We start from the raw sequence: 12,877 nt of genomic DNA, 5'->3' as shown, positions 1-12,877 counted from the left end.
ATAGATGCACAACATGTTTCTTGGCCTATTACCGTTGTGGAACTGGGGCGTAGACGTTAACCCACATAGACTACTGTGTAGCCGTTAGGGGGCATTAGCACAGAAAGGCCATGATTTGTTAAAACATAGCTTCTCACTTGGGCATACTATCAGGATAGAGTGAGACATTTTCGGTCTTTCCGAAGTCTCGTCTTGGGCCCAGATCTGTATGGATCCATTCCTACGTAGGAGGATCCTAAACTCCTGAGGTAGCAACCCTTCAGCTCGCAGTGTTATGGGTGGAGGGTTGCTGCTGACCAAGACGCAGTATGGAGTCTGTGCATGTAATGTTTGCCCGAGGGTCAGCTTCACTGGCCAGTAGAGTAGAGGCCCATGTTTGCCACACCAACACAATAAAAATGCTAGCGTGCGCCTTATGTCGACATGTGCTTCGAACCACAAGATTTGGTTGAGAGAGGACCCACAAGGCTTGCACGGGTGGAGTCGAGTTTAAATGCGAAAACGAACTTCCCGAACGGGATGAAGTGCTCTCCGTCTCCACATCCAGTGTATGTACCCTGGATATCTCTCACCTGCCTCAGGATGATTAGTGATTGGATTGAAGCCTTACAGCGTTGTAATTTAATATATTCTCTAGAAGTTGGACTGGTTAAGAGCATAATTCCAGCACCCAAACCACGAGAAAAGGAGTCCTATCTTTCCACTCGCTCTATCCTTCCCTCTGTCCCTCACCCTTCCCTTTTCTCTTTTCTCTTCTTTCTCTCTTTTTTTTTCTTTGTCTTTTCGAAGCCCGCTCCCTTATCATACTGAACATAACCGCCTGATCTCCGTTGGCAATCCCGAATGCACTCATCCATGGTGCAGAAATCCTCTCCCTCTCAGCCTTCTGGGTGACCGAATTCACCCTCAACCTACTAGCCACATTCAACTAAAACCACGGCAACGTGGATGTGCGTAATTCCCGCTTCTGCAACATCACCTTCTCCTACACCCACCCCGGCTACAACGATGAAATCACCGTCGAGACATGGCTCCCACCACGAGATGATGGAACGGCATCTTACAAGCCACCGGAGGTGGAGGATGACACTCTGGACGACTCGTTTATCGCAGTTCTCCATGGGAAGAGCCATCGGCGGGGGTTATGCCACCACCTCCACAGATGCAGGCCTACCAGTTGTCGTGAGTCCGACCTGCTGCGCCTGGAAAGCCCCAGAAACGTGACACAATCTCTTTCCAGAACCTGGGGCTTTGGCAATTGATTGACCAGGCCATCATTGGAATGGATGGACCCAAACCAGCGACACTCAGTCTCTACTTAACCCCCGTTCGAGTGTAAGAACCTAAATAAAAGTATGCACAAGCTTACAACCAAGCATAACAGTTCCCCATCCTCTCGATCTCCTTCTGCTTTTTCCACCTCTCTTCTGATGATCCTTTGTTCCTCCTCCCACTCCCGCGACTTCTCAATGTCCCGCAACTGCTCCAAAACGTTGGTCCAAATCCTAGGCTTCATCTTCCTCTCCAACTAGTCCATATCCTCTGAATGATCCCGCATAGGGTCCAAATCTCGGACGGGAATCCTCCGCGCACTCTATAGCCTTCGGCGCACTTGATCTCCAAAGGGTGGTTTTTCTGAAGGCTCGTACGGCGCTGGCATAAAGGGCACATTAATAAGCTCAGCTTGCACAACTTGGAATTGAAAGGATTGCGGCAAGCTCAACTATGGCCGTTTCTTTCTTTCGTTCTTTCTTTCTTTCTTCCCTTCGCCCCCTGCTTATACATGCTTTGTATGGGCGTATATCTCACCAAAAGCCCCCTGTCTTGAACAAAGCCATTCGGAAAGTGCCTCCCCTTCGCGATCAAATCAGTATTCTCCTTGGTGATCAACAAAGCATGAAAAGTTCGCTCCGTAGGTGCTAGCAGTAACTTCTATAGAAATTGCTCGCTGACATTGCTTTGTGAAGAATTTACCTTTCTATTCTGTAGACTTAACACCAGGCTGGAATCAACTCGACAATCCCCATTCACTGCTGCCCGGAGGGTCCCACAGCAAAAGGTGTTACTTCCTCATTTACAATCAAGCTATCCTCTTCTCACACCATTATTAAAGCATGGTCATCTCCCTTTGCAACTTCAACTCCATCATCATCCTCTTTCCAATCCGGTTGACCCTCATCTCAATTCAGGATGTCGTCCTCCCCAAGCGGTCCTTGTGCCAACTGCGGCAAGCACACCACCCTCCAATGTGGTGCCTGCAGAGGCGCCCCGGAATACTTCCCCGGCGATACGACAAGTATCTTCTACTGCGGTGCCACCTGCCAGAGAGCCCACCGAACGGTTCACAAGCCCGACTGTATGAACATGGCTCGCCGGAAGAAACTACTCCGAACCGCTATCATTGCCAAGGAGGCATTCTTGGTGTACAGAGCTGCGGAATATGATGTTGAGCTTTCCAAGATTGAAAAACGGGGCGATACGCTCTACCTCTATGACAATCAAAAGAATCTAGACATCCCTTATCGGCGCGGCCCCTTTCCTGAACATCTGACAGCTGACCCGGAGCATCGGGCTGCAGCTCTGACCTGGTTCCAATGCAACGCCGCCCCTGCCCTGACAAGCCGTCTAGTAAGGAAAATTCTGAAAGGTATGATCAAACTCCCATACCCTTATCCTATACATGAGACTGACGCAAACAAGGCGTCCCTTGTGACATTGTCACGTTTGGGCTACAGGTGGGAAAGCCACGGTTCACGACCCAGGTCATTCCGGGCCCCGACTCCCCAAATATCCCCAGCCTGGACTCCGCAACCACGCCGCATGTGGTGTTGAAGGTCGACCTCAGATTGTCGTTTGGGACTGAGAGCTGGATCCTTGACCTCACCGGCGCTCAGTACGGTTTCCAAGACGTCCTCGTTCCCTTCCTCAAGTACACGCACGACAAAGAATGCGATGTAGTGAGTGGTGCCGAGTCCTTCGAGATTACCGAGACGTCGGATCTGGACTCCTTGATAAAGAAATTCACTGGAGTGCGGCGAGCTATAGTATGTGCGGAGCGTCCGGCACGTCTGCGTTTTGCTGCTTTTGTCGATCGTATCGACAAAAAGATTCTGGACGGGTCAATCGATATTTTCGAAAATAAGCTGGGAGCGTTTCGACTGGCACTGAAGCAGCACATGTCCAGCGGGTCCCAATGTGCTTGAAAGTTTGGTTGTAAGCTTGGTACTCTATGGCACGACGCTGAAAGGGACAAGGTTTGGGATAGACCTATGTAATTGGTTTTTCTTCTCCTTACTTGATGGTTCCATTGTGTGCGGCGATGCATTAGGGTATTAGTGTGTCAGTCATTGATTATGGATAGTTATCACATATTCCCGCTAAATAACTTCCAGCCTTGTCGGAAAGGATTTTGCAACTCGTTGCCTAGCTGCGAATCAAGAAATGTCAGTCCTAACATATAAACTCAAGATTACACATTTCAGCAAGTATATTCATCTAAATGAACCCTATCTTGCGTACATCATACTATTCTCCCTCAAAATTGCCAAAGACAAGTAAGAACCGCAGTCAAAACAAGATAGCATTTTAAGCTCGGAATTGAGCTTGACATAGACCCGGACGTCTTCCCGGAGCCACAAGCAACTGCCTCGAGACGATGACCCGTCGTAAGACACTCCTTCAAAGTCGACTGGGTTTCCTTGGTCGCATTGCAGTAAACGGAGCAGTTATCATCGCCGAAGTAGCTGTACTGGTTGCCTTTGCAGCAGTCTACTAAATAAGCGTAAGGATCTTGTGTCCGGTTGGGTCCCTGTTGCCAGATAGTAGTGGCGCAGTAATACGGATAAGGCAGAGTTGGTATCACACTGTGACCGGTACATCGATCCTGCTCCAGGGTACTGTGGGTGATATTCATGGGTGTGGGAGGATGTAGGACGTTGTTTGCTTGCTTGTATTAGAAGAAAAACTTTCGGGAGTGGGGATACTGTCACTCACTGTGTGGCTGAGAATCACTTGTATGAATAAAAACGCAGGAGTATGAAACTGCAAGCAACCAGAAGCTGGGATGCTGGCTATTCTCCTGTGACTACTAAGCTGTAGAGAGTTTTGGGAGATCGGTGGGGAGGGGCAACCTTTATGAGACTTCCAGGAGGTATTTTTAGACTCGGATTGACGCTCATAAACTGTTTCCTTATTCCACACTTTGACTCACATCCGAACTTCTTGTTACATCAAACACAGACTCTTGCAATGTTAAGAGCCTCGAGGAACACCAGCGTGACATTCTGTGGCCTTGAACTGCTTTAAGTCCCTAGCGGCAAATGGGCCACTACCAATTTTCATCGATATTAGGGCAACAAATGATTCGTCATACATGATCACATGTACGAGCCGGGCACCGATCCCCTAGTACTATCCGATGCAGCCCATGAAATCCGAATGGTCCACAGGTCGAAGGATGGTTGCATTTCGGCTACGCCCGACTTCTCCAGAGGCCCTGCATCGCGGGGAAGCTGGTTGGGGCAGAAACCTAACATCTTGGCAGAATTCCATATCCCTCAAGTGTGCACTAGGATACTTGGCGGACACGAAAGTATGAACTGTAATTTATACGTGAGTCCATCAGAACCATTTTTGCCTTATGAATGTCATTCGTATGGCCTTCGAGATACATATCCTGTTCTTAAGATCAAATCGAGGTTCTTTCACCTTGCATGGCTGATAAGAACAAACTCCTTCTGCGAATTACTGTCCACTACGGCATATGGATAGCCAAAAGGGAAAGACAACATTCAGAGACAGTCTCAGTCTCAGCAAATGAGACAGTCATATGATATGTCTCTGACAGGTCGCACGGCCTCTTGAGTCATTAGTGTATTCCTTGGTATTTTCACTAGTGACCCATGCAACCACAGCCTGACTATTTATTCTAAGAGCCACGATGTAACGTCATCTCTAATGCCAGTTCTGTTGGAAGTGGGGTCCGATCCTCTTGTTGGCTAGAACCAAGATAGCCCGTCTTGTGGGAGTAGACAATATAAGGCTTGCTGCAGTGACAGGTTCGGCATGGAAATTGCAACAATCAATTTCTCTTCTCCCACTTCTATGATGAGAATATCAATGCTCTTCGTGACACTTACTGCAACCGTTTTGGCGGCGCCATCGTCTCACATTTGAGAAGACCTTAGGTATGTTCGAGTAACAGTGCAGCAACATGAGATCACCTCCGAAAAGGAGATTGTGATGAAAGATAGCTCTACAGAAGATATTTTCGCTTCTGCCTGTTTGAATGCCTTGTTAACCGGGATGTTTGCCGACTTCCGCATTATTGCAGATATTAAACCCTGACGGGGATAGCAACCTCATAGTTGGGCCGTCGACATTCAGCATCCACGAGAATACCCTGTATTCTACTGGTATCATTCTAACAGAATGTACAATGAGTATGAGTCAATTGTGGTGCGGGACGACGTTTCTTTGCCCAACACCCTTTAACTGGGCACTATCAATTGAAAACGACAGATCTCTTTGTTTCAGTGACCCAGCCGCCATGACCTTACGGCGAGCGGCGGAGACCGTCAACGACTTGCAAGTCACTTGCAGATTCGTTATCCACAGATGAACGGGATCAGTAGGAAAAGGCGCCAGGAACCATTTCACTGTATCGCTGCGTTAACTGTGAGCCGTTTGTCTGTGTGATGCGGCACTAAGCGTTAGGGCCGAGGTCGATCACTTTCGGCCGCCGGCTCCGGCGAGCCGCGGCACTGACCACCCACTGGAATCAGGGTGATCAGCAGCAAACAAAGTCTGGATGTAACCTGTCAAGTAAAACGGCGAAGGGAAAAATCTGACAGGTGAGCAGATAGACCCTCAAGATGGTCATGGAATCTGGTTTTGAGACCTGATCTTGAGATAACCGTGAACGAATCGCCTTCAGGCAGGCACTCCATTTTGTCTAGTAAACATTAGTAGAGAAACTAAGCCGTAGTAAGGGTATGACTGCGCCGCTGCGCCAGTTTCACCTAGCGTGGGGGCCATTTCTAGGCCCCAGTGAGTTATCAGTCTATTTATGCCGGGGCACCCGCTGATCATCCTCTTCGCCAGGCTGACAGTTCTTTGTCCTTTCACCGTCATCCCTCCACCATGGCCACAGTCCACGGCCACTGCGATGCGCCCTTCACCCGGGTGCGCGATCTGATGCAGCAATTGATCAACAGCGAGGAAGAGCTAGGAGCATCCATTTGTGTCAACATCGACGGCCAAAACGTCGTCGATCTCTGGGGCGGCCACGCAGACCCAGCCCGAACCAAGCCATGGGAAAAAGACACCCTCACCGTAGTATGGTCTGTTTCCAAAGTGATCACCGCCATCGCAACCAACCTCCTCATCGACCGTGGCCTCTTAGATCCAAACGAGAAGGTCAGCAAATATTGGCCTGAGTTCGCTGCCAACGGCAAAGAGAATGTCCTTGTATCCCAGCTTCTCAGCCACACCTCTGGAGTATCCTCCTGGGAGCTTCCCAACACGTTGGACGACATATACGATGCGAAACGGGGAGCCGATAAACTAGCCCGACAGGCTCCCTGGTGGACGCCCGGCGAACACTCCGGCTACCACGTCACCAACCAGGGTCACTTGCTCGGCGAGCTGGTGCATCGCATTACCGGAAAACCGCTGGATGAATTCATCCGCGATGAACTGGCCAGTCCGTTAGCTGCGGATTTCCAGCTGGGCGTTCCGGAGAAGGACTGGCCGCGGACCGCAGACGTTTCCCCGCCGCCGCCAGTGAGTCTCGCCGGCCTTGACCCGCAGAGTGTGATGTTCAAGAGCTTCGCTAGTATACCGATACCGGCTGAAGAAAGCATGAGTCCGGGGTTCAGGAAGGCGTTGATCGGTGCCACGAATGGGTTCTCGAATGCCCGGGGCATTGCGCGCATTGCGTCGGTTGTCTCGCTTGGGGGCACGGTGGATGGAAAACAGTATCTTTCGCCGAAGACGATTGACCGCATGCTGGAGGAACAGATCAGTGGGCCGGATTTGGTCTTGAGGTATCATTTGCGTTGGGGTCTTGGGGTTGGATTGCCCGTCCCGGAGACTCTCCCTTGGTTGCCGGACGGTCGCATTGCTTTTTGGACGGGCTGGGGTGGTTCGGTGGTGGTTATGGATCTTGAGCGACGCATGACGATCGCTTATGCGATGAATAAGATGGGATCGGGCACGTTGGGTTCGGATAGAACGGCGGCTTATGTGCGGGCTGTTTATGATTGTCTGGTGTAGATGTTAAGCCTCACGAATAGTATACGATATGACAGTCATACGGATGTAAAGAGCATTGGATATGGGTTGTCTCAAAATTATGTGAGAGAGAGAGATAAGTTACTAGAAGAATTAGACGTGCAAAAAGAAGCAAAGGTGCCTAACACTCCGTATGGGTGCTGCCGAAAGGGAAAAAAACAAAAAAGAATGACCAGACTGGGGCTCGATCCCAGGACCTTATCGGTGTTAACGATACGTGATAACCAACTACACCATCCAGCCATACTTGTTGAAGAATGCTTTGCTTAAATGTATTATTCGCCTAAGAATGCTCCACTGCCCTGAGAGTACTAGGCTTGGTCATATTTTTACCTATGCCATTCCCCTTGCAGCATGAGATAGAATTTGCATTCAGAGTGGGTCAATCTATAACTATGGGAAGAAAGATCAATAGTGGAGATATCTCAACATTATACTCCGTAAGTGGAAATGAATTCTCCCCACTATTCGTAGCTTCAAACAGTAAATATAATTTCGACGGAGCTCCCAATTACCGCTCCTGTGGCAGCTGAGAGAAAAGAATTTAAGGAACAACATGCAACTCTTACAATGTACTAACAGTAGTAGACTCATCAATTAAGTAGATGGGATAGTAGTCTGGCACTAATCATGCCACGGCGTTTAACCAAGTGTATACGAAAAAAATACCTCCATCTCCCATGCATAACTACTCCCCAACTAGCGTTGTCTCTTCCTACATTAATCCACCATCGAAGAACTTCTACCCAAACAACCTCTCCCTCCGCATCCCCAACGAACTCACCACCCCAACCGCCCCAGCCACCAACGGAATAATAAACGCCCTCGCCATCGCATCCGTAATAGCCTTAATCGCGCGTTCCCTCAACTCCCCACTCAAGCTCCGCAACAACGTACTCTGCACACCCGCCACAGCATTCTGAATCTCCGTCTCACTATACCCCCTTCCATCCAATACCTTATTCAAATTCTTCACCGCAGTCGACTGAAACACCTGACTCGCCACGACGAGACAGATCACCGTGGCCCCGATCTGCGCCACATTCTGCAGATTTATCGCGCTGAAGATATCCTCCGGAGGTACCTTGAGACTTGCTACCGCGTAGCCTAGTTGCATGGTCATACCGGTGCCGACGGCCATGAGGATGGTGAAACCATAGATCTGTCCCGCTGGGGTAGACGGGGAGAGGTATCCGACGAAGAGGGCGCTGGCGAGGGTGAGGAGGATGCCTGAGATGAGGCACAGCGGCATGTAGTATTTGGCTTTGGGGAGGAGCCAGCCGATGGCCAGGTTGAAGGTGATGGTGACGAGGAGATAAGGGAGGAGGCGGACGGCGGCCATGAGTGAGGAGTCGTTGCGGGTGAATTGGAAGTAGATTGGGATGTAGAAGGTGGTGAAGAACATGGCGGTGTTGGCGCAGGTCGTAGTGATGTAGAGGAGGATTTGTGTTCGGGAGCGGAGGAGATGTCCTGGAAAGGAGCGCGTTTGGGGCGTGGTGAAGATGCAGAAGTATTGTTGTAGGGCGTAGAGAATGAAGAGGACGCCGAAGAGAACGATTAGCGCGATGGTGGCGCCCGAGTCCCAGGTCCAGATCCCCCCCGCGGAGATGAAGCCGAGGGCGAAAGTTACCCACATTGCGGCGCTGAGGACGAAGCCCAGGTAGTCGAGTCGTGCTAAGCGTTTGCGGAGCGATTGGCCGGCGCCCGGGTGGATGGCTGGGAGGTAGAAAAGATACACGGGGGCTGTGATGGCCCCGATCACCAGGTTCAGGTAGAAGCCCCAGCGCCAGGTGGCGGAGGAGTCAGAGAATCCGCCTCCCACAACGGGACCGAGGATGGCGCCTACGCCCCAGACAAACCCGGTTCCTGTGAGATAGGTGCCGCGCTCGTGGCGGGTGGTCATGGCGGAGAAATGGTTCAGTCCGCCGAGGTAGATACCTGTGCCTCCAGCCCCTGCAATCACACGGCCGACGATGAGGGCGTTCATGGTGGGAGCGCCGCCACAGAGGGCGGAGCCACCTTGGAATAACACGATGCCGGCAATGTAAAGCCACTTCATGTTCATGACTGTGTAGAGAAACCCATATGGGAGAATCACGGCGACAGATCCGAGCGGAAACCCGGCTCCGATCCAGGCGAGCTGTGACACATCCCCGAATCTCTCAATCACAGCGCCTTGCACATCCGCAGCGATAGTGGTGTCAAGTCCGTACATCAAAGCAGAGAGATACAGAGCGGCGCAGATCAGGAACCAGCGAAATCCGGTGATCTTGCGGACATCGTCGTCAGTGGCATTGGCGTCGGCGTGGTGACCTTTCTCGTCGGCCTCTCCGCGCTGGGGGAGAGAAGTATCCATGACGGAGTCGGATTCCAGACTCGAAGGAAGTGAATGCGCTGTGGCTTCCATTATGGCGAACTTGCGAAGGTTATTGTCAGAAGGACTGAGCGGCTGGAGGGATCGCGGATATGTATAGTGTCGAGTCAGGGCAGATCACCCCATTGCATCTCCTTATGTCCGTTACGACCGGGGGACCACGTCGTGAATCAACCACGACAGGGACATTGCAGCACAAATAAACATTGAAAGTAAAGCTCTAGTGCTGCCACGATGGCGGGATTAGGAGTTTAGCAGAGACTATCCCCGTGGGAGGCCAGGGGTTCATCATATAACAAACACGTCGCTCACCCGAAATTCGTCGGCCGAAGATGGAATGGCCCACGCACTCACCCGACAATGAACACTCTGCGTCCGGGATGGTCGCAACCACGATCAGAGTACACTTGGTCTCGAATTAAACCCTCGGGGCTTTGGTCTATTGCTAGATTCTGCCCGAAGGCGACATGTAGATCATTGATCCGCCCGAAGGACTCGCTTCGGGCACAGCTGTCGGGTGGCGTCCATTCACATAACGGAGCAGCGATATGCTTGTAGGCTTTGACCAAGTTTTTCATTGGATGTGGAATCAAACCTGAGGGAAAGGGATAATAGGGAATGGTTGTCGTGAACAAGTACAGATCGGGGAGGTGAAGGAGTACTTTGTGGGTTGATACTGGGTTACCTTTCGATAATCAAGAGTCCAAGAGATGACTACTGGGATACTTTCTTTCTAAGTTCTGAAACACTTCATAGGAAAAAGTCATGTATTGCTAATCTTCTAAGCGACATAGATACGCTGAGTACAGAATAATGACCTCCGTTGCAGTGCCTCTTGTCATGCCCTTACCGAGACCTCAGACGCAAATACCCTTTCTTCGCTCGGTACGAGATGTCGTAAGTCGCCTCATGACTCGCCAAGGGCTCAGGTACATCGAGAAAGTCAAACTTCCAAATCATCAAAACAGTCATGATCCTCATCTCCAGCTGCGCCAGTCGACGCCCCCAACAAGCCCGGATGCCCAGCCCGAACGCCAACTGGGGGTACGACGAGCCATCGAACTCGAGCTCACCGCGCTCATTCTGAACCAGCCAACGCTCTGGATCAAACGCCTCCAGATCCGGGTTCCCGCCACCGGGGTACTTCCGGCTGGTCTTCACATCACTCCAGTACGGGGAGGATGGCGAAGAGGAGTAATCCGGTCCCTGACAGACGAGAAGGACGACCGTGCCTTTCGGAATATGACGACCTAGAAGCTCCGTGTCTCGCGTAGCGTCGCGCGGCACGAGCATGGCAGCGCGCAGCCGCAAGGTCTCCTCCAGCACTGCGTCTAGATAGGGGAGTCGGGACTGGATAATCTCAGCGGCAGTGGGTAGGCGGCCCTCTTGGACTGCAGCGGCGCAAACTGTCTGCAGCTCGTCCCGCAGCTTCGTCTGAACGGCAGGGTGTTCGGCCAGTAGTTTGAGAATCCAGACTAGTGCCGCACTGGTTGTGTGTTGGCCGGCAATAAGATTTCCGTAGGCCTAGATGCAATGATCGGGTGTATTAATAGAGGGTCTCAGGCGTTAGAAGAAGCTGATTATACCCACCTCGTCGATCATGATCTGCTTGCCATACATAGGCTGTCGGTCAGCCTTACGTGCTGCCTTTTGCTCCCTGTACACCATGTAGTCAATGCCAGTTGTAGCTTCTTCGTCATTGCCCAGACGCTGCAGTGCTAGATTGATATGTTTGCGGATGAAGCGGTCCTTGCCGACGAAAAACTTCCGATAATATGGGGACATGTACCGCGCCCACCAAGACACGATGGAAGGAGGCCATTTAGTCGTGTAGATGGCAGCCATCCGGTCCCCCACGTCGGTTAAGCCCTGTTGGAATGGGTGCAATGATGCTTGGGGGAAGGTGACGTCGCTGTGTTTCCCCACTCCCAATTGCGAGCTGTCGAGCTGCTCGACAAACTCGATTTGTCTACGCAGAGCCGAGTCCTGGAAGTCTTGTCCGAAGTGGAAGCGGACAATAACATCAAGAGCCAGGGTTTTCAAGTCAGACACCATACTAAATGGCCTTCCACCTGTAACCCGGGCTTTGGACTCCCAAAGGTGAATGAGATTGAGCACCGAAGAGTGGATGATGGGACCCACGGTCTGGTGCAGGTAGTGTAGTGCGAGAAGATCTTTCAACCAGCTGCGAGAGGTCCTCCAGGAATCCCCCGTCTTCATGTTGAGGTGAAACTCGCCAAACAATGGAAACCGATCGATGATGTAAGACGATCGGTCGAAGTCACTTCGTCCCATCAGCAGCTCGCGGGTCTGGCCGACATCAGCAACAAGGACCACCGGCATGGACAGCGGGCCCATCAGCGCCTGACATATCGGGGATCCATGCTTCTCAAGCTGCTTGCTGCACCACTTGGCTAGTCCTGCAGGGTCTCCTCTCAGAGCAGGTACGTCGCCCAAGATTGATGCCGCGGCTTCCTTGTTGTAAGGGATTCCTGGTAGTGGGCTGGGGAGAAGCCATCGATAGAGGGCATATAGACCCACTAGACCAAATGTAATCGACAGGATCATGGGGTGTTCATGAAATAGCTGAACGAGTCTGGCAATGTGAGAAGACACCATTATGCCATGCGAGCGATGAGACTTGTATCTCTATCTCAAGTATAAGTTGAAAAATGCAGAAATCATCCAGGTTATCTTGCTGACGGTTGAGCGGAGCTAAATACTCATGGGTCTCCAAGGCCAAATCTACCTCCGTCATGGTCGTGATAATCATATGGCTTCAGACCAACAACAAGGCCAATGCTATTGGGTCCGAGTGTTGGGATAGCATCTTTCTGAGCCATTGCCAAGTTTATCATGCTGATTTGGTAGGCCCCGCTTCCTTCTCACTACTCCAGTTCGCCAAGGACCGGCGTAAAAAGGAGTGCCATGTTCCAGACTGGAGAACAGTGATGGTATCTCGTCCGAAGCATGTCGGCCGACGAATATCGGGGATTCACGTCGGGCGGACGTTTAGCAGTTCAGCTCTGATCCGAACGCAGTCAGACCACGTGAGTATCTCTTCTCTCATGTTGTTTAGCAACTGTGGCCACCCTCCAGATCTAGAAATGGCAAAGAACGGCCATCGAAGGCCATTCAGGTAAGCACTAACAAACTAACTGTATATTTCGGTAGAACTAGCTACTCTTTATTGCCTTCCGGCTTCACCGT

The 12,877-nt window shown here is 51.2% G+C and overlaps 5 protein-coding genes and 1 non-coding gene across 6 annotated transcripts; 2 read left to right on the top strand and 4 right to left on the bottom strand.

Moving 5' to 3' along the window:
• Positions 1-2,190: 2,190 nt before the first annotated feature.
• Positions 2,191-3,203, top strand: ASPBRDRAFT_183030 (zinc finger MYND domain-containing protein; the record flags this gene model as incomplete). The annotated part of the gene is made up of 2 exons (XM_067619993.1): positions 2,191-2,647; positions 2,701-3,203. 2 exons carry the CDS (start codon positions 2,191-2,193, stop codon positions 3,201-3,203), a joined length of 960 nt encoding a protein of 319 aa, XP_067476078.1.
• A 295-nt stretch (positions 3,204-3,498) lies between these two features.
• Positions 3,499-4,265, bottom strand: ASPBRDRAFT_286748 (uncharacterized protein). Its single transcript, XM_067622543.1, has 3 exons — positions 4,131-4,265; positions 3,994-4,078; positions 3,499-3,946 (listed from the first exon to the last, which is right to left on the bottom strand). The coding sequence occupies exon 3, from the start codon at positions 3,911-3,913 to the stop codon at positions 3,536-3,538; it is 378 nt and encodes a 125-aa protein (XP_067476077.1). The 5' UTR covers positions 3,914-3,946; positions 3,994-4,078; positions 4,131-4,265; the 3' UTR covers positions 3,499-3,535.
• A 1,819-nt stretch (positions 4,266-6,084) lies between these two features.
• ASPBRDRAFT_46106 (serine hydrolase domain-containing protein) lies at positions 6,085-7,476 on the top strand. The gene has a single exon (XM_067625558.1). The coding sequence runs from the start codon at positions 6,142-6,144 to the stop codon at positions 7,273-7,275; it is 1,134 nt and encodes a 377-aa protein (XP_067476076.1). The 5' UTR covers positions 6,085-6,141; the 3' UTR covers positions 7,276-7,476.
• On the bottom strand, positions 7,463-7,536 carry ASPBRDRAFT_t210. Its single transcript has one exon. It is a non-coding gene; the product is annotated as a tRNA-Val (tRNA).
• Positions 7,537-7,882: 346 nt separating this feature from the next.
• On the bottom strand, positions 7,883-9,700 carry ASPBRDRAFT_209285 (uncharacterized protein; the record flags this gene model as incomplete). Its single annotated transcript, XM_067621859.1, has 1 exon — positions 7,883-9,700. One exon carries the CDS (start codon positions 9,698-9,700, stop codon positions 8,036-8,038), a length of 1,665 nt encoding a protein of 554 aa, XP_067476075.1. The 3' UTR covers positions 7,883-8,035.
• Positions 9,701-10,513: 813 nt separating this feature from the next.
• On the bottom strand, positions 10,514-12,286 carry ASPBRDRAFT_132172 (uncharacterized protein; the record flags this gene model as incomplete). Its single annotated transcript, XM_067618411.1, has 2 exons — positions 10,514-11,191; positions 11,258-12,286. 2 exons carry the CDS (start codon positions 12,284-12,286, stop codon positions 10,514-10,516), a joined length of 1,707 nt encoding a protein of 568 aa, XP_067476074.1.
• Between the last annotated feature and the right edge of the window lie 591 nt (positions 12,287-12,877).

Source organism: Aspergillus brasiliensis, assembly GCF_001889945.1.
Source record: "Aspergillus brasiliensis CBS 101740 unplaced genomic scaffold ASPBRscaffold_11, whole genome shotgun sequence".
Classification (NCBI taxonomy): Eukaryota; Fungi; Ascomycota; class Eurotiomycetes; order Eurotiales; family Aspergillaceae; genus Aspergillus; species Aspergillus brasiliensis.
Note: the sequence above shows the minus strand (reverse complement) of the source record. Positions and strands in the feature narration are given on the sequence as shown.

Coding starts and splice junctions, on each gene's coding strand:
- ASPBRDRAFT_46106 (XM_067625558.1), top strand. CDS start 6,142: ATGGCCACAGTCCACGGCCACTGCGATGCGCCCTTCACCCGGGTGCGC.
- ASPBRDRAFT_286748 (XM_067622543.1), bottom strand. CDS start 3,913: ATGAATATCACCCACAGTACCCTGGAGCAGGATCGATGTACCGGTCAC.